This window comes from Tamandua tetradactyla, chromosome X (genome assembly GCF_023851605.1).
Source record: "Tamandua tetradactyla isolate mTamTet1 chromosome X, mTamTet1.pri, whole genome shotgun sequence".
In the NCBI taxonomy this organism is placed as follows: Eukaryota; Metazoa; Chordata; class Mammalia; order Pilosa; family Myrmecophagidae; genus Tamandua; species Tamandua tetradactyla.
Genome location: NC_135353.1, coordinates 11927989 through 11953662, shown reverse-complemented (window position 1 = coordinate 11953662; position 25674 = coordinate 11927989). Strand labels below are relative to the sequence as shown.

Here is a 25674-nt window from a genome sequence, read left to right as displayed (position 1 = left end):
ATTCATCAGCAAAAGAGCTCATTGTGCTCCAATTTTGCATCCCTCCCGTCCCCTCCCTTCCTCTCCTACTCTGCATCACCCATCTTCCAGATAATATGAAGAACTGGAGGTTTTACAGACGCCGTAGGGGTATGACAAGTATAAGGGGGTGATTAAGGCCGCCGTCCTACAGGACTGAGGGGGAAATGTCTCGTGCCATCAAATGAACTCTATACTTGGCTTAAATTAAGAAAACTGCAACTTTATCGCGAATACCCTGGGAGAGTCCGGAGACAAGCTGGTCTTGAGGGGAACTGCAATCCTCTTCCCGAAAATCGCACCTCCCTCCAGAACTATGCTGACTCTCACTTTCCTTTAGTTAAATCAGGACCACCTGGACTACTACTACTACTAAGAAGAAGAAACGAGAAAAAGAAAGGGATACTGGCACACACACACACACACACACAAAGTACGCTTCTAATAGATCCAGGCAACGACGTAAGAAATGAAAGGAACCAATATTAAGACAGGGACCGGAAGGCTGCTAAGGGTTTACTTTGGTCGACACATTTGCACAAGCTTAGCTCAACTCTCTATTGTATGGAAATTCCTTGTTTACCGTCTTCGTAGGTGGTCCTTAAATAGCTTCCTATAAACTCCAATGTTTGGGCGCTTACTAGTTAGGGGAACGAGTTGGTCGGGCCAGGGCTGCTTTTCCACGTGTCCGTAACTTCCACCCAGTGGTTAGGGTCTCCCCTTGGATATGGTACCGACCGACCGAGTGCCATCCTGATTTCACTGGACCGAGTGCGAGCTGCAGCCCACGGTGCGAGCTACAGGCCTGGGCAGAGTTCCAGGCAAAAGTGGCCGAGAGGCATGAGCGGCGTGAGCAGCGCTCGAAGGCGCCGGCCCGAGAAATGGAGCAGCGGCTTCTTTGTGGGCTGCTACACCCCCCTCCCGGGCGCGCCGCGAGGACGTTTGATCTGCGGGGTGATTGGTAAGTGCGGGAGAGGGGCCGCGGTCCCTCCCTCCCTCCTTCCCTCCCTCCCGCTCTCCCTCTCCTCCCTCCCGCTCTTCTTCCCTCCTCCCTCTCTGCTCTCTGCCTCCTTCCTGCCAGAAGCGCTGCCTGCTGGCGAGCCGCTCCAGTGGGGATCTGCCTGCCCTGGGGGCGCCGCCCGCGCTCCCCGCTGTGCCCACGCTCCCGGGCTGCGCCGCTCGGAGGCTCTGCCGCCTCCCCGCCCCTCCCAGGTCACAGATGCTGCGGGCACCTCCGGGGGAAGATCGGGGCAGCGCGCCCGCACGGTAAGTTCCGAGCCCTCGGGGAAGCCGCGGCGACGCGGCCCGCGAGCCCTCTGGCAGCGCGGGTGAGCTGCCCTCTACCCGCACCCCCTGCCCGGGCTTCCTCGCCCCGGGACCGCACGCGCGGGCGTGGTCGGGCTCCGCTCTGTCGCACAGCTCAGCCGCCCGCGGGGCACAGGCCCTGGAGTGGGGGCAGCGCGAGTGGCCGTCGCGGCTGCGGGCCTCCGCGCCAGGCACCGGGCGCTCAACGGCCGGGGTAGGGAGGGGAGGGCTGCTCCCGCGTCCGCTGTCCCACTCCCGGCGGCAGGGGACTCACCGGGTCCCTTGGTCGCCGAGGAAAACCCTTGGGGAATGGCCGTCGCCGAGGGAGGTGGGCAGGGAGCAGGGGACCCAGACCTGCGGGACTCCTCTCACTGCCTTCCTGGCGCGCCGGGAGGCCGGGATGGAGATGGACTGCAAGCCCGCGGGCACCCACCGTAAACTGCGGAAGCTTTGGCGACCCGAACCAGGTTAGATGCGAGTGAGAGTGAGGCGACCGAGTCGGGGTGTTTGCTTCCCTTGGCCCACCGAGGAGAGGGAGCGGTTTCCTTATTTTAGCGTCCGCCTCTGCCTCCCTTCGGCTTCTAGTTCACCCTGAACCTTTCCACCGCCTTCAAAGCACTCTCTCCCTAGCGGGGTGCCGCAGCGCATCTTCCGGAGACGCGGGGCGGAAGGAAACTTACCTAAAGTGCTTATGGGGTTTGAGACTGATCTGTTGGCAATAACTAGGTTTGGAAAAGCGGCTGGGAAAGCTCAAGGTTCAGGCAGGGGATGGAGGAGTGGTGGGAGGGTCAACAGCCCTATGTAAGACGCTAACCGTGGAATGGAGACCTGCCCCCATCTTAGGATCCTAGGTGTCGCTCCTCGGGGCTACCTCACCACTGCTTTTCCTTGACTTTTAGTGTCAAGAACTCCCAAAGCCCCCAAGCCCACATAACATTTCTCTCTCTTTGAAATTCCTAGCAAAGTAGTCTGTGTCCTCAAGGAGTACTGACAGTTTCATCAATGTCTTAAAAGAAATTACAGTATTTGTGAACTAAAACGAATATTTGACATTTCACTTACAAATAAAATCTTTAAAACAGAAAACATTTACATGAAATAAAGCGATCATTTTTTAAGTTTAAGTAGATAATTCTTCTCTAATTCAGATTAGGCAACAGTGAGCTTTTCAGAATGCTGTTGGACTGGGACTCAGAAGCTCTGAGTCCTGTTTTGAATTTACTAATTTCTTGAACTGAAGCAAATCGGCATTTCTGCTTTCTGAGGAATCTTCTCATCTGTAAAGTGAACCCGATTTCTAAGGTCTTGCCCAGCTCTCACTTTGGCTTCCACTTCAATGAAATATTAAGCTAATTAATAAATGTTTGTCGAGTGAATGACTGACTGAATAAACCATGTCTCTCTAGGAACTACGTACATTTGATATTTGGAAATACACATTGCCCCTTTGCAATGAAAGAAAGCTTAATCGCGCTGCCACTGCATCACTCTGCTTGCATCTAATGATGCAACTGCAATAAAGAACAGGAGGCTATCTGCAGGGCTGTCCCCCCTCCCCCCACAACCCTGAGAACCACTCAGCTCCAGGGTGCCCTTTGGCATAGAGAAAGAAAATCTGGGACCTGAGCTGGAAAGGAACTTAGCCTAAGTCAAGGGAGAATTATAGGGGGTGAGAGGAAACCTGATGCTTGGTCCAAAGCTCTTCTCAGAAGTAGAAGGAGATGGAAGGGAGAAAGGAGTAGGAAAATGGGACCAATACTGCCAGAGCCACAGGTTGCCTTAGTGCTTAAAGTTGATAAACCACCTGGAGCTTTTCTTGGGGGAGGAAGGTGCTTGTTCAGGCCGAGCAATCCTAGGACCAGGGCTTCACAGGGGAGGAGAAGCAGAGAACAGAAGGCCTTCCATTCTCAAATCATTTTGCTTGTGCATTTGTCTCTGCATCTTGGCCAAGCAGTGGGACTCTGTGTTTCCTCTGGCTGCAGCAGGTCTGGGACCGAGGAGGTGGGTAAAGCAAGCTGACATGTTTTGCAGGACAGACACCTCATTTGGTTTCTGTCAGTTCCTCTTTTTACTTCCTTTCCTTTTCCTGTTTCCTCTCCCCCATTCCCACCAGAGGCAGCCCCTTGTCCTTGTGGGCAGAAGCAGCATTATTCACACTTGGCAAACCTGGAGACTCACGGGTTCTGGGGACTGTAAGACCATTAAAGAGAAATGGGATAATGAAGGTGGAAACCCAACTCCTAGCCCTTAATAACACTTTGGAAAGGCTATTTCAATCCAAATAGAAGGTCAGGGCTGAGAAAGCCCAAGGAGTCTACCTTCTCCTTCTATGCTTTGACAAATGGAGACAAGAAGTTCCAGAGAGAAAGTGACAGAGATGGCCACAGCTAAATCAGAATCCAGGTCCCCTGGGTTTTGGGTGCCCTTCAAACCTCCCCTCTTTCTCAGGAGCCAGCCCTCCTCCACTGTCATACCTGTTCTCCTCCCCTGCCCCTGAAGCCAGGAGGGCTCAGCTGCCCTGCCCAGGGTCCCCACTCCCAGCCGAGGCTGTTTATCTCAGCCTATCAGCTAAGGTGGAGCTGCTTTCAGAATCCCGGCAAATGCTGGTCACTACCCAGAAAGTAATTCTCTAAGCTCTGAAACAAAGCTTTGCATGTAAAGGATACATCCTCTAGGAAAAGTCCTTGCCCTCCTACACAGCCTCACAAGCAGCCACACACACCCCCGCTCTGGCACCCAGAGCAGCTGAGCTAGGAGGCTGGCAGGCAGGCCCAGGCCCAGGCCCATAGGACGGATACACACACACACACACACACACACACACACACAGGCCCATAGGACAGATACACACACACATACACAGGCCCATAGGACGGATACACACACACACATACACACACACACACACACACACCCTTACTGGGAGGGTCTGTACCCCTGCTTGGGAATTTGGGATGAGATCCTCCTGGAATGGCCAGGTCACTCACTACTCCCCACCCAGCCTGCAAGTGAGGAGGGAATGGGCTGTTGGAAGAGACCACCCAGAGTGGCCCGAGAAGCCCTGGCAGTGCCAGCCTTTTCGCCGGGCCCCTCCTCAACAACCCCACTCCAGGAGCTTCGCCCGCCGGGGGTTGGAGGTGGAGGAGTTCAAAATCAACTGACGCAGCCCGGAATTGAGCTTTGCAAAGCTACTCGCAGGGGAGGGGAGCATTTGCCCCTCCCTTTCCCGCCGCGCGCTGTCCATCCTCTGCCTGCCCCCTCCCCTTGTGACGTCACCCCAGCCTTGTCCCGGGGAGCCTTCAAAGCCTCTCAAATTCAAACTGCCAGGCGCACTGACAGCCGCTGCCGCCGCCGTCGCTGCCGCCACCGGATTGGAAGCGCGCGTCCAAGCTCCGCGTCGTTGTCTCTGTTGCCCGCCGCCTGGGCCGGCCAGCCCCGCAACCCCCTACACAATTGCACCCCGGGTCCCCAGCGGCTCAGCTCTCCGCGGCTCTAACCCTCCCATTCCTCTCCTGCCTCCTGCCGGATTTCTCATTTCTGCGCACCCCCACCCCCACCCCCACCCCCGCTGCTAACCAAATTAAATCAACCAACAAAAAAAGCAGGGCATTCCCAACCCCCACCCCCTCCTGCCCCGGAAGCGGCGTCTTCCTTTACCTTGCTCTCCCTCTTTCTCAGAAGATGCTAAACTCCTGTCGGACTACAGAGGAGGGGGGTCCTGTCTTCTCCTGATGTGTGAGTACCTCCCACCCCGCGCTTTCTCTTCTCTGCGCTCCCCTCCCCCCTCCCCCGCTGCCAGCCCCCTGATCTTCCCATCCCCTCTTTGCGCAGTTAAAAAAAAAAAAAAAGTAAAGCAATTTCTGCAGCGAGCCCAAGAAGGGCGAGCCGCCTGAGAGCTTTTCGAGATACTCCAGGGGAGGAGGAGATAGGCTGGATTTAGTAGGACAACTCCGTTACTAATGACTCCGCGGCTGGCTGCGATCCTCCGGGAAATCAGGTGCATGCATGTGTGTGCGGGGACGGGGAGGGGAGGGGGAGGACACGAAGCCACCGCTTTGGAAAAGAACGCAGTGATTGCCTTCTGCCGCGTTGCCCACCCCCCTTTCTCCCTCCCTCCCACTCCTCCCCCTTGCTTGCCATTTTAATCGGGCTTTTTCTTTCTTCCCCGCATCCCTCTCCCTCCCGCCACCGCCCCCAAGGTTTGCCTGTAGGTACCTGAGCTGAGCCCGACGGTGCCTAAAGATGCTGAGCGGCGTTTGGTTCCTCAGTGTGTTAACCGTGGCCGGGGTCTTACGGACGGAGAGTCGCAAAACTGCCAAAGACATTTGCAAGATCCGCTGCCTGTGCGAAGAGAAGGAAAACGTTCTGAATATTAACTGTGAAAACAAAGGATTTACAACTGTCAGCCTGCTCCAGCCCCCCCAGTATCGAATCTATCAGCTGTTCCTGAATGGGAACCTCCTGACCAGACTCTACCCGAATGAGTTTGTCAATTACTCCAATGCGGTGACCCTTCACCTGGGTAACAACGGGCTTCAGGAGATCCGCACCGGGGCCTTCAGTGGCCTGAAAACCCTCAAGAGACTGCACCTCAACAACAACAAGCTGGAGGTGCTCAGGGAAGACACCTTCCTGGGCCTGGAAAGCCTTGAGTACCTCCAGGCTGACTACAATTACATCAGCGCCATCGAGGCAGGGGCCTTCAGCAAACTCAATAAGCTCAAAGTGCTCATCCTGAATGATAACCTTCTGCTGTCACTGCCCAGCAATGTGTTCCGCTTTGTCCTGCTGACCCACTTAGACCTAAGGGGCAACAGGCTGAAAGTGATGCCTTTTGCAGGAGTCCTTGAACATATCGGTGGGATCATGGAGATTCAGCTGGAGGAAAACCCGTGGAACTGCACTTGTGATTTACTTCCACTCAAGGCCTGGCTGGACACCATAACGGTTTTTGTGGGGGAGATTGTGTGTGAAACTCCCTTTAGATTGCATGGGAAAGATGTGACCCAACTGACCAGACAAGATCTGTGTCCCAGAAGAAGCACCGGAGACACTGGTCAGAGGGGCGGCCATGCCGACACACAGGTCCAGAGGCTGTCACCTACAATGAATCCTGCTCTCAACCCGACCAGGGCTCCCAAAGCCAGCCGGCCACCCAAAATGAGAAACCGTCCCACTCCCCGGGTCACTGTGTCGAAGGATAGGCAGAGCTTCGGACCAATCATGGTGTACCAGACCAAGTCCCCTGTGCCCCTTACCTGCCCCAGTAGCTGTGTCTGCACCTCTCAGAGCTCAGACAACGGTCTGAACGTGAACTGCCAAGAGAGGAAATTCACCAATATCTCTGACTTGCAGCCCAGACCAACTAGTCCAAAGAAACTCTACCTAACAGGGAACTATCTCCAGACTGTCTATAAGAATGACCTCCTAGAATATAGTTCTTTGGATTTGTTGCACTTAGGCAACAACAGGATTGCGGTCATTCAGGAAGGTGCCTTCACAAACCTGACCAGTTTACGCAGACTTTATCTGAACGGCAATTACCTTGAAGTGCTGTATCCTTCTATGTTTGACGGACTGCAGAGCTTGCAGTATCTCTATTTAGAGTATAATGTCATTAAGGAAATTAAGCCGCTTACCTTTGATGCTTTGATTAACCTACAGCTACTGTTTCTGAATAACAACCTCCTGCGGTCCCTACCTGATAATATATTTGGGGGCACAGCCCTTACCAGGCTGAATCTGAGAAACAACCATTTCTCTCACCTGCCTGTGAAAGGGGTTCTGGATCAGCTTCCGGCTTTTATCCAGATTGATCTGCAGGAGAACCCATGGGACTGCACCTGTGACATCATGGGGCTAAAGGACTGGACAGAACATGCCAATTCCCCTGTCATCATCAATGAGGTGACCTGTGAATCTCCTGCCAAACACGCAGGGGAAATTCTGAAGTTTCTGGGGAGGGAAGCTATTTGTCCCGACAGTCCAAACTTGGCAGATGGAACCATCCTGTCGATGAATGACAACACCGACACACCCCGGTTGGTCAGTGTGTCTCCCACTTCTTATCCGGAACTACATACTGAAGTTCCACTTTCTGTCTTAATTTTAGGATTGCTAGTTGTCTTCATCTTATCTGTCTGCTTTGGGGCCGGTTTGTTCGTCTTTGTCCTGAAACGCCGCAAGGGAGTGCCGAGTGTCCCCAGGAGTGCCAACAACTTAGACGTAAGTTCCTTCCAATTACAGTATGGTTCTTACAACACTGAGACTCATGACAAAACTGATGGCCACGTCTATAACTATATCCCCCCACCGGTGGGCCAGATGTGCCAAAACCCCATCTACATGCAGAAGGAAGGAGACCCAGTAGCCTATTACCGAAACCTGCAAGAATTCAGCTATGGCAACCTGGAGGAGAAAAAAGAAGAGCCAGCCACGCTGGCTTACACTATAAGTGCCACTGAGCTGCTGGAAAAGCAGGCCACACCAAGAGAGCCCGAGCTGCTATATCAGAATATTGCTGAGCGAGTCAAGGAACTCCCCAGTGCAGGCCTAGTCCACTATAACTTTTGTACCTTACCTAAAAGGCAGTTCGCCCCTTCATATGAATCTCGACGCCAAAACCAAGACAGAATCAATAAAACCGTTTTATATGGAACTCCCAGGAAATGCTTTGTGGGGCAGTCAAAACCTGACCACCCTTTACTGCAAGCTAAGCCGCAATCAGAACCAGACTACCTCGAAGTTCTGGAAAAACAAACTGCAATCAGTCAGCTGTGAAGGGAAATCATTTACAACCCTATGGCATCAAAGGATGCTGCTCCAAACTGTCAGAAGCAGTGCATTTTCTTTTGTGTTTGTTTGTGTTCTCTTTCCCAGTGTTAATGGGGGACTTTGAAAATGTTTGGGGGGATGGGGTAAAGCAAAGATAGCTGCCTTTGCCAGTTTTCCTTTAAATTATTTCTCTCTCACTCATTCTCCTCCCCAGTCCCCCACCCCCACCCCGTGTCCTGTTTTTCCTCCTCTTCTCCTTCTCTTCTTAGGACCATCAGTGGACATGAATGTTTCTGCAGTGCATTTTTGTCATGTATTTTATGGTTTGGTTTTTCTTCTTTTCCTCCAGCGTGGAAATAGAAAGAGGAGATGATAGTGAACGAAGAAAGAATAGGCAAACTTTTCAAATGAAAATAGATATTTAGTGTATTTTGTAGAAGATCTCCAAAGATCTTTTGGGACTATAACTTCTTTTGTAAATAATGATATGTGGTATTTCTGTCTTCAGTTACCTAGTAGAGCCACTGGGCATCACTTCTTTGTGTTAAAGTGCCTTTGCACTTAAATATTGCTTTTAGCTTTGATAAACTGAACATATTTTAATGTGTTGTATTTTTGAAATTTAAGAAACTGTAAAATAGATCGATATGTCAGCTATATCAAATCAAAGTACAGTTTGCTTGAGTTATAGAAATTGGTTTGTCATCAAATGATTCTAGTTTTAGGACTTTATAGATTTAACTGTAAAATATCTCCTTTCCTCTGGGTTTGTTTTAAGTGATTTTATTTAAGTCAACTAAGGGGTTTTAACAGTGGACTCGAGGTAATAAACCACCTCAGTCGGGATTAGTAATCATTAATAAAATATATTTAACCCAATATCAGAGTGAATTGAACCATTAATGCCCTTCCGTAATCATTATTTTACACTAACATGGTCAGTGTTTTAGATTATTTTCCTAATTAAGAATACATTACACAACTTGTAATATATTTTTTCTGCATTAAATTAGATATTTTTATATATTTAAATGAAAGAGTCTGTATTTCTAACTTTTTAATTGAAATTAATATTTTTTCTGCCTATGGAAACATTTTCTATACACACACACCAGTAGGGGCCGCCACACACCTCATTTAATAAAGACGTATGAGCCATTAAATACCTTGAAGGAAGACTTCAAAGGTAGGATTAAAACCTCCCAAGCTAGTTCTCTGCAAATTCAAGGCAGCAGAGACAGATCTATACATTACTTTCTATTTCTTTTAAGTTCAAAGGTTAGACTCAGAATCCTCCATTTTCACATTTTAAGAGAAAGCAGCATTTTCCTCTTGAGTTTATTGAAGTGTTAATGGGGTGCTATTAAATCATGTATTCTTTGCATCTCCAAATCGATTATTAGTTGCCTAAACCCAGAAAGTAAGCAACCTCTTTTTTTTTTTTTCTGCTTACTTCAGGCATGTATTACTTGAATTTTTACCTTGTCAGCTTGAGCAAGCCTTTCATTTTGGTCATAGCATTAAAACGATTTTAACTAACCAAGTCTACATAACATTGATGAAGCCTTATTAGCCTGTAAATAATTTTTAGATGCAAACACTGTATGATTTAAACAAACAGCCCTTCTTTACAACAAAAATAGTTTTGTTTTGTCTATTGTAAATCCTTATGCAACTGGGATGGTGATCTGCATATAAAGTAGTCCAGCTTTTCAATTCCTTATTAAAGCAATTGATGGCGTCTGAAAGAAGCACACTGTTTCCTTTTCATAAATAGGTTACTGCACATAATAATCCTTTATTATCATGTGGAGGTTGAAGTGGATCCTGATAACTTACTTTTAAAGCTTTAAAATGACTAATAATATATTGTCTGCCACTATGAACAATTCATGTGATAGGTTTTCAATTAGAAATTGCTTAAATCCAAATCATTTGGATTAAATATTATGGTGCAAAATAGTATTTTTAAACAATGGAAGGTAATTGTGTGCATACAAATTTAAAAGGCATTTAGAACAAAAATATTCCTTCAACAACCTAAGATCTGTAAATATCTACAGTGACAAGTTAACATGCTCATTCTTTGATTAGAGACCATAATTTGTATTTAAATCCATTAGATCAAAGTTGAAAACAGTGGGCTGAAATGACCTACAAGGAAGTTAATGCATAGAGCTTTTACATTTCACAGAAAAGGAGCTAGAGTAATAATGCTGGTTGAACTTGGAGATAGCGCCCACAAACCACCTTGTCTTTGAGTGAAGAAATTATATATAAAAAAGTTTCCAAAATCCTTTTGTGGATGCTCTCATTTGGTGCAACAACAAATACAGAATACAGAGGTAGGTATTTTGGAAAGTGATTATGAAGGCAAATTAGCGTCTACAGTCTATTAAAATAGTTTTTAGCTTTAAGTTGTAACACTCAGAACCAAGGTTTTAGTGATTCCACTTCAATGTTTGTTCTTATTCTCTTGAAAGTAAAGTTGCTCTGTAAAATACCATTGCCCATAGAAAACTAATTATTAATCTTAAAGATAAATAGCTTAATATTCATTTAGTTACATGATTTTAAAGGGGCCTCCTGGAAGAACTCAAATGCACAAATTCTGTTGCTTAATAATCATGGTTGAATTCTAGATCCTCATGCTTCTTAAATTTGTGCTTTATTTGCAATAAGTTTTAAGGTTAGATCCTTTGAATGGAGGCCAGACTATTTCATTTATTAGCATAATACACCATATACTTTGAAACTTTGTATTCTAATGAAATAACAAACACACTTAAAGCTCTATTAACTAATCGTCACTGACGAAACTCTGTTATGTTTTATCCACTCAAGTGATTTTAAACACTTTATTTTGGGATGTTTATTTTTATCTTCTACAGCTGGATTTTGCTGTTTCACTTTTATTTCACATGCAACTTGTAGTGGGTATGTGTCTCAGCAGAGAAAAATGGTTCCAGCCAACAGAACACGGTCTCCTTGGGCCCTGCCTGGAACAGATCTCTCTAAGTCTGGCCCTACAAATGGCAACTGGTAATTTCTTTTGATCCTAGCTCTTAATTAGTTACTTTCACTGTTTCTGAACGTACCTGTGGCTAAATTTGTATCGAAACATTCAAAAGTACCACTTCTTGGTCTGTACACAATTGCCAAGAGTCTAATTTGGTTCTGGACTTTGGTCAACCTGTATTCCTTCCAGTAGTTCCTTGATGAATAAGTAAATTACTCTTCATATTCTTCTGCTTTGCCCTCTGACCTCTCAGATGACTTAATTTTTCTAAATGTTTCCATGTCATCAAGTGCTCAAAATTTTAGGGATTTTACAAAAAGTACATAAGGAACGGGAGAGAGGTTCTGTCAGTTTTCAGTTTCTGGAAGTTTCACTTTGTATATATTCCAGAAACATACGGGATTGAATGCTAAAGTAATGAAAGCCTTCCAGACAAAACTACCGGTCCATTCATTTCTTCACTCATTCATTCACTCAATAAATATTTATTGCGTGCTTGCCTCCTAGGTGCCAGGTTCTGTTTTGTGGGCAGAGGGGGTATAGAGATGCCACAGACAGGATCTCTGTCCACCTCGAGGGCCTTAGTGCTAATAAAGGAGAACTTTAACTGGATGACATTTACCTAAACAGTGGGAACTGAAATGCAGATGGTTGCATTTTTAAAGATGATTCTGTGCAGTAAAGTATAAAATTGCTATATAATAAATAGACTAGCTACAGTGTAAAAACCATTAACATCTCTTTAGAGTTACCCAGCAAAAAGGGGGAAAAATCCACAAAAATAAAATAAATTTCTGAAGCGTAGGGCCCAAAATATTACAGCCTGAAGACAGCTATATCCATGTGCTACCTAAAGAACTACATTGTAAAGATGAGTACTGCAAATGTAAATACAAGATCACAAGATGTATTTAAATTCTCTGGAATAGCCAGGTTTTAGAGGCAATATTTACTTTATATTTAAGTGGCTTAAAAGGTAATATTTCAGTTTAAGTGTCTTTTGCTGATAAAATATGACACCTTCATCCTGAGGGAAAATTAAGTACTATATATACGTGTACTTTCCTTCTCACAAAGGTTGTACAAAAAGTCACATGTAAGTTGATGTTTTGTAAACTAAATTGTATTTTAAATGCATTAGGGGAGCTGCTATGTAGAGGAAACTTGTGAATCCTTTTATAAATCAGAAAGCCATTTTATAATGCAAATAATCAACTCTAATTTATCTGTTTTGTATGTTTGAATTTTCAGTATCAACTTAGCTTAAAACACAGCATAATAGAATGGGGAGGGGTTGTTTTTGCTTTTGTTTTTAAATGCTGCTTGTGCTATCAGTTTCTCAGTTGCTAAGGGCTTATACTTAAAAGTCTGCTGCAGTTTTACGTGAATTGAACTATCTACCATTCTATGATGGCACAGCAGCATTCCTGAACAGTGTGGGTAGTCAACCCATTTCAACTCAATGGAATGCAGGACTCTTCTGCTCAGCAGTGTCTCATCTCCCAGATGTGCCCATGTTTCACATTCTATAAAGTGCTTAGAGGTACAGGTTTTACAGTAAGTATATGTTATTATGTAAACGTTTTGAATTGCATGTGTGTTGGAATTTTTTAGCAGTATTTTAGCTTGAAAGTACTTGTACAAATACTATTAGATTTAGTTGCAAATAATTGTTCTCAAGTTACTGGAATAAACGGCAAATGAAAAAGCTCTCGTGTAAATAGACTTCTGTGCCAAATAGGAACATTGTTTAAAAATATAAATGTCATATTTTGAGCTGTTAATAGGCAAAATGAAATATTGAAAATATTCAATATTTCAATATCAATATCAAAAACAATATCAATGATATTGTTTTTTTATGAGGTAAACTGTTTACATAACTGTTATTTTATGCTTCAGTTAGCTTATAGTCAATAAATGAATACTCACCATAAAAGGAAAATTTTAATTAGAAAAAGTTCTTTAGACTCTATGAAGAAATGAATAACAAAATGTTACTAAAACCATGCTCTTTGCCTTTACATGTACTTCCTGTTCGGAACCTTACAAATTTAGGTCTGAGACAACTTTATAATTTATATGATTATAGTTCACGTGTTTAGGGTAAATGAGATTTTAAAAACATATATTGATACTTTTCCATGAAAGTTCATTTGCATCAGAATTTAAAGTAAACAGCAGCAACAACAATTCAAATAGAGATGTCTGTCTAGGAATTAAAAGAAAGTCTACTCATAACCCGTGTCACCCTCCTTACCCCACCCCACACACTCACACCCACAGCCAATTGTTTTTATTCTAAAGGTCTGCCTAATATGATAAATGGGAGCCAATAAATGTATATGTTATAAAATAGAAAGAGACAAACTGACATAACATCCAGGGAATACAAATGATTAATTCGTTAATAGAGATGCTATCACTCTATTTCTAAAGACTTAAGTAAAAATCTCAAACAGTGAACGAGAGAGAGAAGGAGAGGCATGTGTTGCCACAATTAAGGCAGTGACCTCTTTGGTTAATGCTGTTACTAACATTTGGTCGGAGATCAGAATATATCTTTCAGATTAGCTCCATTCACAAAAGGATAATATAATGAAGGACTTAAGATTCCTGTGGTGGATATGATGGTTAAAAACATTTATACTCTAGAGATTATTAATTTGTCATGCATAAAACATTCTGTATATCCTTACATATTCTTGTTAATTCATAGTATAGCCGCAAATATTGGAATAGCCTCATTTTAAGGTGTCTTCTTGAAAGATGAGAGCTGGTGCCTGGTATGGCAAAGAATTTGATCCTTTAAAGGATCAGTTGGAATGGAATGGGAATAGAAGTCATTTCCATCACTCCATTCTGAACATGAATGGTGAATTGGTAAAACCTCACTGATTCCTTAATGTGCCCGTTGATTCCAGAAAAAGAACTTCAGAATGGATTTTGTTATTCTCGGTTGGGAATTGAAAATGCACCTGATCATGTTACCCTGGGCAACTGCTTTGTAATTATTCACACATCTTTTTTATGTTGTTTGTTTTACTAATTTGATTTTGAAATCATATTTTGGTTGCTATTTTCAACACTGACCCTAAAATCAACATTTGAGTTTAGTGATCTGTCAGATCCAATTATCTGGCATTTTCAGAGATAATTGAATTTGGTGGAATGTTGGTGACAACATTAAGGTGGCTTCTGGCTCACAAAGTGGCTGCTGAGCAGACAGGATAGGTTAACAGACTGTTTACTCTGGGTAATCCTTCATCATCTCTCCCTTCATTTCCCTTTAATCTTCATATTGTTAATACCTGACATGGTGTTTGGAACACAATAACTCTTTGATAAATATTTGTTTAATGAATGAATGCATGAGACTGGCTGCCATATGAACACTGAAGAAAGGGTTGAATAGTGAAAGATCTAAATTTAAAGCATAATTACAATGAATTCTCAGCTGGCTTATTCCAGGAAGTCTTAAAACAAATATTTACTTGGAACATGTTCAGAACATGCTAGGCACACACACACACACACAGACACACACACATTAAAGACACACCCCATGAGGATGGCAGAGGAGTTATGGTCTTAATAGAGCCAAGGTCCAAAGTTTATTACACACAGGCAAGTCCGATTTTAAGTAATACTTGGGTCTGTCCACTGAACCCAGTGATCTCATTCTAGAGTTAAAAGTAGCTTTACTGAAGTGCTGAGATTGCCTTGTTATTGACTTTCTAAATTGGGAAATTCTGAGTCGAGAGAAAATGTACTCTCTGACAAGCTTGAATAATGGATTCTTCTAGAGCTTATCATTTGGTTCTTCCTATGGCTCTGTGCATTTGACTAGTTTGTTTTTAAGTCTTTCAGATGGGTGAGAACTGCTTTTGGTTCAAAAGCATATTATATAATGTTTCTTTCAGAACAAGGTTATTTCATAAAGTCTGATTTGAACAAAAGAAGAACCTATAGGTAGTGTTTCATAGTGAAGAGTCCTCGGGCCTGGGGTTCTGATCTCTGCAGCTATAAAGCTGTGAGGATAAGCTAAAGCTTTCATTGGACCTCAGTTTCCCTGTCTGGGAACAGTGTTGTATTGGATGAACTCAATGGGCACATCCAACTTTGGAACTCTGCGATTCCAGGCTACTTTGGGAGTGCCTGTTACATGAAAAATAAATTAGGGTTTTAAGGCAATTATTCAGGTGATTCAAACCTGAAAAACTCTAAAGGCTTTCATTTGTCTAATTTATACATAGCGCTCTTTAATTTTATTTTTACAGATTTCAAGTTAATGACTCTTCCTAAACTTTACTTAGAAAGAAAAATAACTTTTTTCCTTTTATTTTTTATTGATATAAGTTGTATAGTCACATACCATGTAATCCTCCAAAGTGTATAATCATTGGTTCACAATATCATCATATAGCTGTGCATTTATCATCCAACTGAGCTTTTTCTTTTTTGTGGAAAATAACATAAACAAAAAAACACTATGTTTCAAAGTACACTATAACAATTAGTTGTACAACAGATTTCACAGTTTGTTATGGGTTACCATTCCACAATTTTAGGTTTTTACTTCTAGCCTCTAAGGTACTGGAGACTAAAAGAAATAGCAATATACTGATTCAGCAGTTATACTCATTTGTTAAACCCAACTTTCTCTGTAGAACTCCACCATCACCTTTGATCTTTCTCCCACTCTTTAGGGATATCTGGACTATGCCTATTCTAACTTTTTCATATTGGAAGGGATTGTCAATAATATGGGAAGGGGGATGGAACTAATTGATGTTCTGGAGAGGCTGGCCCCTCTGCATTTCAGGACTTATCTGGTCTAGGGATCCATCTGGAGGTTGTAGGTTTCTGGAAAGTTACCCTAGTACACGGAACCTTTGTTGAATCATATATATTGCCCTAGATGTTCGTTAGGATTGGCTGGAATGGTCCTGGTTGGGAATTGGCAGGTTATGATACGTAGCAAGGTCTACCTGAAGCTTGCATAAGAGTGACCTCCAGAGTAGCCTCTCGACTCTATTTGAACTCTCTCCACCACTGATACTTTATTTTGTTACACTTATTTTCCCACTTTTGGTCAGGATGGCATTATCGATCCCATGGTCCCAGGGCCAGACTCATCCTTGGGAGTCATCTCCCATTTTGCCAGGGAGACTTTCACCTCTGGATGTCATGTCCCACGTAGAGGGGAGGGCAATGATTTCAAGAAAAAAATTCACTTTTAAATCATTTTCTTACCTTGTATATAAAAACATTCTAATGCTTTTTTTCTTTTTGGTGTGGTGAGGTAATCATTTTTTCATTTATCTGTTTTGTGGAGGAGTTGTCTTTTATGTTGATGAGATTGTTTATTGTGTGATAACTTGGCAAACTAAACTGTGAATCTGGCTAAGACACTCACGTCATTACATTTCAGGGCAAACAGCATATTTCCCACTTGGTTGTTCATGTCTCTACCCTTTTCGTCAACTCTGCTAAGTTTCTTATCAGGCAAACAGACCCTTGACAACTCAGTTGAGCTTCAGAAATTCAATGATTCATTCCAGTGCGCAAAGCTCTTAGCTGACAAGTGTTGTTTGTTCTTATCCTGATCATAAACTTCATCCATAGTTTTGTGGCTGGACTAATGTGTCTCTATCTGGCAAAACAGATTTTAATTGGAAACAGACAAAATTAAAGCCCTCAACCAAGTAATATTCAGCAACATAAATTTTTGCAAGAATGGAAAAGAGGAAAAAACATTCAGAAAGCTCCTCTGCTTCTAGAGGTTTCTGAGGGGGCTTATTAAAACTATTAGTGAATGGAAGGAAATCCAGGAGCAAACTCTATTTTATTTACCAAGTTGATCTCTAAAAAATAAAAACATTTTAAGCAATAATCTGAGTAATTCAGGAGGGGTTGCTTTTACCTGCATTATTCAGATTTTGTGTTGTGCATATTTATCAGAAAGTTGTTCATATCTACATGCAAACAGCTCAAATCTTCTGAAATTTTAAAAATAAGCCAATTCTTCTACTCTTACTCAGAGACATGAATGGGAGAGAGGCCCTGCCTGTGATGCAGTTTGTTGTCTTTCAATGGGACCTTCTGAATTTCTCTCCAGAACAGAAATAAATTTCCAAGGGTGGATATTTGTACAAAGATAAGGTAAAGTGTTAGAAAGGAGGAGTAAATATTTATATTGCCCAGTGATTGAATTGTAGAGGGCCAGGAAATGGGGAGTTTCACATACTTGTCTTGCCTTGATTCTCCAAGATAAGGCTTTCCCAAGCCTTGATCCCTGACCAGGAGTCAAATGTTGTCTACCCGCCCCCCCCCAAAAAAAAAAACTGAATTTTACTCACTTCTGCTTAGTTTTGTTCTTAAATCACACAGTCCTTCTGAGGACAATGAGACAATCATTTAACAGAGAACAAGGAGATAGTCTCTGTGCCTCTGCTAACTTGCTGTGTGACACTGGACTAGTGTCGTCATCTGAAACTGTTTCCTCATCTGAAAACGAATGAGGACTAGCCTTCCCATTCAAGAAAGCAACGGGATAAAAATGAGCTTCTTACAGAGAAGGGGGGGGATCAACTTTAATTCTTACAAAAATAGTAAATCATTCTCAAATTTGACACATTAACTAATATTAATAACAATTATTCTAAGCAAATCTCACACCTGTTTTGTGACATGCCAGTGAAAACATTTGGACTAAAAGTTCTAATGTTCCTCTTGGCTTTTAAAAAAAGCATGTCTTATGATCTTTCCTTCGTCCTTATTTCAGCTGTTAAAAATTATAATTGTATAAATCCATTTACACAAAATGTATGAGTAATTTCTGGTAATCCTTATGTGTTAACAGATTGTCTCTAAAAATACGATTTATGGAGTGCTCACTGTGTGCTGAACACTCGAGCAGATGCTATGCACATCTAAAACAAATCCACAAGTGTTTCCTGAAGGCAGAAACCGGAGACCAGGCACTGGAGGAAGGGATATGGAAAAATCTCCAGCCACCAGTGTCTCTGCCCCAAGTAACTCCTGTATTTGGGGAGACACAACATACACTGGAAATAAGGCATGGCATTTGCCCTCAGGGAATTTATACTCCTTATCCTGGAAAGGATTCCGGGAGGTTGGAGTCAGGAAAGAAAAGGTAGACTGAAATTATCATAGAAGACTACTTGTAGCAGGGGGTTGGTTGTGAGAACAGAAAACTGAGGCCACAGGATAGAATTTCAGGCTTACCCAAGATTCATGTAGTCCATCTGGGACTTAGGTCTACGCAGGGTCAGCTTCATGGGTGCGTGTGCAACTTCTGTATTCCCACAGGGCCCACCCTTAGAAGTGCCCAACACTTGGTTAAATGCTCTGCTACCACCGACATGAAATTCTTAAAAACTTTTAAACAAGGGGCACTATGCTTGTATTTTGCACTGGACTTCACAAATGTCATAGCCTGTCTGGGCGTCCGTGTCAGTTAATTTACAAATTCCTCTAGCCGAAGGCAGGTGTTTCAGTGAGGACCCCAGCTTTTTGATTGTCCCACAACCTCTCATTTTTTTCTGACTGTGTCTCTCTCAGTACATTGCCCTCTTCTATGAAGTTCTACACTAAGTGGAGGTCGGGATATTGCTCCTTTGAAAATGTTTTTATTTATATTCTACACAACTTTTTAATGCCACATTCAGAAGGTGCGTGTGTGTAAGAAAAATAAAACAAAAACATCCAACACTAAAGCAGTCACAGTGGTGGGATGCAGCGTTTCTGTTCTGTGCACAGCCTGTTATCCCAACGGTGTAGAGCTAGCGAGAGGAGTCAGATGATTTTGCAAAGTGAGAAGAGCAATTTGTTTTCTGTAGGGCAGGTGAAAAGGGGGGGGGGGGCTTTGTATGACTTGGATAAGTGATGTAGGAAAGAAAATGCATACTTAAATACATTCTTAAAACTCTCCATTTACCTCTATCACCCAAGCTGTACCCACAAGAATAACTCCCAGATTTCATTCAGCAGAACATCCTTAAGAAGACAAGAAAATGAAGGGAGCAGAATTTTCTCCATTGAAGAACATAAAGAAAGGTGCATTTTGAGGAAGGAGAACTTGGAAGAGTTGACACAGTCAGGGCAGGGGTGGAAATGATGAAATCCTGATGCACAGGAATAGGGTATTTCGATTATATTCTTTTGCTTCATTGTGAATGAAATTGTTTCAAAAGCTTGTGAGGATTTCGATTAAATGGAACCCGGAGAAGTTTTCACAGTTATTCATAGTGAAACTTTTTAAATAGTAAATGAGAAAGGTAGTTTACATCATGACAGCCTTGTACAAGCCAAAACTCCTCCGGTGCCATACAGAGATTTCTATCAAGCATTTACTAGGCGCCTAGGGGGAGCTCACAGGCAAATCTCACAGCTGCTTCTGAAGCCCAGATGTTTGGAACTTTGAGGCGCTGGACCACGCATTGGACTTCTGTTTACATCTGACCAAAAAACCGTGGATCTAACGTAGAATGCGCATGAGTGAGCGTTAGGGACGACACTGTCTTTGATTGATGTATTTGGTCTTGCTGACCTGAAAACACATTATTGAAGGGCCATGCAGGCACGAGCGGTTTAGGAACTTCAGAATATACGTTGGGCTCAATGCTTAGGGCTTACATTCATTTTTTCAAAATAAAAGCATTCAGCACATTGCCCACTGATTCCTTAGTCCTGACAAAATCCTCATAGTGCCAAGTAGTTTAGAGGCCCCAGGGTAGAGGCGCGATCTGCCACTGGGCTGGCTGCCTCTCTCCCTCAAGCAGAGGGAAAGGTAGACTCCCACAGCAGAAGCTTCCCCCATGGAGCCCCGGGACTGGTCAGATGGCTACAGATAAAATAATCTTTGCTCCGTAGCTGCTGAAAGTTGCTGAATCACAGTAAAGAACTAGCTTGTTTCTTATAAAAACTTCCAGCATTATTTTTTTGTTTATTGCATTCATGATTGCAATAAAAATTCAGGTCAAGTAACGATTATGAAAATAAGCTTTTAAAGTTGATTTGGTAAATAAATACATAGTGTCTTGCTTAATTCTTAAATAGATGAATCGAGGATACTTTACATATATTTTTTTGCTATTCCTAGACCTGGTAGAATAAATGTGTGTGGGTGAAAGGCTTTATGTCAGATTTCAAATGGCTTTTTAAATGTAGTATCTCTTATATTAACATTTTTTTTTCTATAAGTAGTAACAACATTCATGTCTTCTGGAATCTTTCATCTACATTGGACAAAAATGGTCTAAGACCACATGTGATATAAAAATGCACAATTCTGTGGATTACTCAAAAATTGTGCCATGGTTCAAATTATACTAAAGCAAAAATGTGTATTAAATTTTAGGCAAAGAAATTTCCACAGCTTTGTAAACTGAACAAGTCATTTTTGCCCACAGCCACCAATTTAGTTTTCAAAGAATGCTACCATGAGATATTTGTAAATCTCTCCTGATTTTCATAAAATTATGAAAATAAAGAAATATTTTCTTTTTTACTTTTTACTGGAGAGCAAATGTCTGGTTTTAAGCCTGAATGAAAGACTCTGATTTTTTTTTTCATATGGTAAATGCCCTGAAAGAGCTGGTGGAGGGGAGGGTTGAAATATGGGTTATCACCTTATTGTTCTCAGGGATAAAGAACTTTTCATTCCTAGCTATTATGCAACAAACCGTTTTTCAACATTCTCATTCATAATGTTTTCCGGAGTGTAACTTCTGTCTTTGAAAGGTTTAAGCTAATGCCTACACATGCCTACTTAAAAATACTTTCCCATTTATTACAATTCCTTTTCCCAGACTGCTGGTAAACTTAAGAGGCCTCATTATACTATATGGAAATAATGATTCCAAAATGGAAAAAGACTGTTTTGAAGGCTGACTAATGTCCATAACAGGGAAAATAATAAACTCATGAACTCATTCATTCATTCATTCACTCACGTAACAAATATTTATTAAACACTATGCAAAACTCTGACTCTAATCCTCAAGGAGTTCACAGTGAAGTGGTGCAGAAAGTCATGCATAAAATGAATGCTAATCCAGAGTTGTAAATGCCATGATAGAAGGATACACAGAGTGTGTGGAGAATAGAGAGGAGGTAACCATTAATTCTCCCTGGGTTTGAAGACCCTGCAGAAGTTACAGTTGAACTGAACCTAGAGGGGAGAGCGAATTGCAAAAGGTGGAAAAGGGAAGAGCTGCAGATTCAAGGGCACAGACCTGTGCAAAGTGCATAGTATGTTTAGATCGTGGCGAGACATCTGATGCAACTACAGGATAGGGCACAGAGGAGAGGGGCCAGAATGAGATGGATAAGGTAGGCTATAGCAAAATCACAAAGGACCTCAAATGCCACGTCAAGGAGATTTAAGACAATGTGGGTTTAAGCAGAATAGTAGCATAATCAATCTATATCTAGAAAAAATCCATTTGGATTGGGGGGAGTTTGGGGAAACCAGGTGGGAAGAACAATTTGAAAGTTAGCACAGAAGTTGAGAGACCAGAACTCAGGGTATGGAAGTCCTAATAAGGAAGGAATATTAGGAATTACAAGACCTGTTTGTTAGTTGTCTTTGTAGGATGAGAAAAAGGGAGGGGTCAAATCCCTCTAGAATCTTGTATATTTCTATCATAGGGATATTCACATATACTTAATTAAAGCCTCGGTATAATCATTAAAGTCTCAGCATATAAATAATTTACCAAGCTATGTCCCACTTTGTGTGGAATTGCAAAGCACCTTGGAGAAGTAGATATTTTCACTTCTTCATGGACACTGTAAACTTTTGTAGATAAATGTAGGATGTCTTGCTTCAAATAAATGGCTATACTTCCAACAGAAATATGTACCAATGCCCTAATTAATGAATGTACTAACTGTTCCTCCATATAACGAACATTAGCTGGTATCCATTCTTAGGTATGCTGTCTAGGCAACAATAGTATATAATCTCTAGTAAATACATATAATCTCTATCAGAATATGGCAAATTTGTAATGTGAATCTATTGCAACACTGAGATTATTTTACAATGGAACATCAATATAATTTGAAGGTCAGCTGGGTCTAATATAGAGGAATAGTTGCAAAGCATTTAAGTAGAGAATTATGATTTAGTTGGCACTTTACATTTGATTCTTTCTCAATTTTGCTACTTCAAAGGGCTTTTGCATTTTATACTGAAAGGGGCTACTTGAAAACTGTAATCTACAATGGTTGCTTTATTAAATAACTTCTATAATTTATTCATTATGCTTCTTGTTTTGGTTTATTCAGTTTGCTGGAATGCAATATACCAGCAAGAGAATGGCTTTTTTATTTTTTTGCACAGGCAGGCACCGGGAATCGAACCCGGGTCTCTAACATAGCAGGCAAGGATTCTGCGACTGAGCTACCATCACACTGCCCTGGAATGGCTTTTAAAAAGGGAATTTATTAAGTGGTAACTTTACAGTTCCACAGCCATAACAATGTCCAAACTAAGTCATCCAAATAAAGATACCTTGACTCAAGAAAGGGCCAATGATGTTGAGGGTTTCTCTGTTAGCTGGGAAGACACATGGTAATGTCTGCTAGCTTTCTCTCATAGCTTCTCATTTCAAAATGTCTTCTCTGGGGGTGTTTTCCTTCTGCATCTCCAAAGGTGTCTTGTCTGTGTAGGCTCTGTAGCTTTTTCTGAAATGGTTCCCTCTTAAAGGACTCCAATAAGGGACCCACCTTGAGTGGGTGGAGACATCTCCATGGAAACAAGTCTCACCCACAATTAGGTGGGTCACATGTCCATGGAAACAATAAAAATGATCTCACCCAATAGTATTGAATGAGGATTCAAGATCACAGCTTTTCTGGGGTACACAACAGTTTCAAACTGGCACACTACTGAACATACTGACTCAAATCCCTCCATGGTGCATGGTCTTGCATGGACAGGATAGACTGGATGTTGGCTCTTAGGAAGGTCAGGGAATGTGGGAAAACATCACCTAGAAATATGATCTTCTCATTTTGGTTTGAAATCACAATCATATAGCTCTCCAAAGAACTGGTGCTGTAATAATTTGTTCATTTAACTGATATTTATTTGGCACCTACTCTATACTGGTATTCTGTCTGGTGCTGGGCACTCTGGTAAATGAAGCAGACGAGGTTTTTTTGAGGTTTTTGCCTAATAAGCAACTGCAGTACAATACACACGGATGTGTGGGAGAGAAAGAAAGTGTGAAAGAGAGAGAGAGAAAGAGAGCAGAGGCAATATGCTTATCACAATTTTACCTAATATAATCACTCTTTCTCAATCATCTGTGAAAGGAAACAATAAAGAATGAGATGGGAAGAGGGGAAAGAAATATGAAAGTTGCACCTTCTCTGTGACACCTTTGATTCTTCCAAATGGAAGTGAATCTTCAGTAAGTACAGTACTCAATTCTGGACCATCTCTTGCAACTTTTCGGCAATTCTTTCTTGACTCTTAAAAAGAAAGTCCTACACGATAACAGGTCATTTCCTACTTGTGTTTTCAAATAAATCAGGGAAAAATCTTTAAGATTCATGCTTCCTAAATGCTGTTATAAAATGGATTTGGTAAAGCACTTGTGTTAAGGACTGAAAAAAAAAGATGAAGCCCTGAACCTGTTCATGCTTCTTTTCCTTCACCTTTGTCTTCCGTGTAATCAGCCTCATCCTGAGGTAGACTAGAAAGATGCTGATTACATGCAAGTAACAGGGTAATTTACCCTTTTGACCTTCTTTGAGCTCTTGTAAATCTCTTCACTGCTGGGAGGCTGCGGTTTTGCTCTCCCCTTAGCACAAAGGCTGTTGCTTTATAAGCAGCCCTCACAACATGGCAGAAAGGAAACAGTGACAACTTGTGTGTGAGGCTGGCTGGGGGAGGGGTGGCTGTGACCTTGGCCTTGCTGAGAATGTGGGGAAGAGGAACATTTCCTGTTTTCCCCATGTTAGCAGCCCTAATCATGCTAAAAGCAATGTTGGTGACAAATTGGAACGTAGTTATCAGTTGTGAGTGTAAAATGAGGAGGTTGGACTACTTGATCTCAAAGGCCCCTTCAGGCTCTCATGTTCCAGGAAACTAAATATGTCTCAAGCATGATAATTTGAAGAGAAAATTGAATAGGATGATGAATTAGGCTTATGGGTGAGAAGTACCCTGGTGGATACAGTTATTCACAAATCACAGCTCCAGACAGCCTCTCCTGAACCCAGATGTTGAATAGGCAAGTCTCAGTCTAAATTGTGTCAAATAAACATGGAGAGCCTACTAATGGGAGGGTTTCCTTATCTCCAGGAGAAGAAAAGCAGATAGGAAAGTAATTTGTTTCTATATGCCTGTGAGCCCTTCACCCCTATCATCACAAGACTTCAATATTCAAGTTTATAAGACTTCCAATATTCAAAATGTGAGGTGGGGGGAGGTCTGCACAGATTTTCTGAAGTCTCCCTGGCAATCTTATTTGGTGAAGTTATAACTGCTTTTTTCCTGGTTTCTGTTTAGGATGCTGTTAGATAGAATTCTTCCTCTCTGCTTTCCGTGGTTAGCCAGCATAATTGTCTCTCATGATTTCTATCATTTCTCTTCCTGCCTTCATTTTAACTTGCCAAGGTGAGTCCCCTTTCTTTGATTCATTTTGCTGATCTTTGACTGTCAAGCAAATATCTTAAACAACTGGTTGTGTTTCATTCTTGTCATCAGTTCTTTATGGATGTAGGCCCATCTTAACACAAGTAAATAATAATAACAAAAATGTAATAGCACTTATTTTGTGCCTCTATATTATTCCAAATGCTTTGCATGAATTAATTCATACCATGTTCACAATGAGTGAGTGTGCACGTATGTGTGCTTGGATATGATCGTGTCCTTGGGCTGATTTGTATTTGTAGTGGTTCATGGTGTCCTGTGTTTTATTTTTAGTTTGAGGTTCTGAGAAAAAGTAGTAGAAATTCCCTTCATCGGTTCATTTCTCTCCTCTCTTACAATGGCATTCAGCCCTGGCCTGGCAGCCTTTTGTGCCCAAGAAATGTTTTGGCAGTGCCAAGAGCCAAAGCAGCCGTGCTGCTGGGAGTAGGAGTGGCAGCAAGCACCATGTGCTCTTCAGTGTGCCAGTTCCCAGTGATGTGCAAGATCCACTGGGCTCTGGCTGGCACCAAGCTTTGGCTGTTCCCATTTTCAACTCCTTTAGAGAGATGAACGAGCAAGGGAGAGACTCATTTTAGAGGATAGCCAGAGAGTTGTCTTTTCTCCAGTGACTGAGAGCAGATTCTCCTTGAGAGGCAGGCTGCAGTCAAGATATTTCCCCCGGGTGAGGGAAGGTGGCACTGCAGTGATGCAGGCCTGTGAGGTAGTAGCAGAACACAGCTTTCATGAGGTTATGGAATCATACACCAAGTCTCTTAATTTTCTGGGAAGGGTTTAGGGTAACCTGCATATTGCTCTTGCTATGGTCTTACTGAGCACTTTTTATATGCATCGTATCATGCAACATTATTTATAGCTCACA

At 42.4% G+C, this 25674-nt stretch overlaps 1 protein-coding gene across 2 annotated transcripts; it reads left to right on the top strand.

Annotated features, from left to right (window-relative positions):
* Positions 1-1217: 1217 nt before the first annotated feature.
* On the top strand, positions 1218-9714 carry SLITRK2 (SLIT and NTRK like family member 2). Of its 2 annotated transcripts, XM_077146448.1 has the most exons (3): positions 1218-1284; positions 5002-5058; positions 5523-9714. In XM_077146448.1, exon 3 carries the CDS (start codon positions 5566-5568, stop codon positions 8101-8103), a length of 2538 nt encoding a protein of 845 aa, XP_077002563.1. In that variant the 5' UTR covers positions 1218-1284; positions 5002-5058; positions 5523-5565; the 3' UTR covers positions 8104-9714. The 2 variants fall into 2 exon arrangements, with proteins under 2 accessions (XP_077002563.1, XP_077002564.1); XM_077146449.1 differs by lacking the exons at positions 1218-1284; positions 5002-5058 and adding an exon at positions 5171-5320.
* Positions 9715-25674: the final 15960 nt, after the last annotated feature.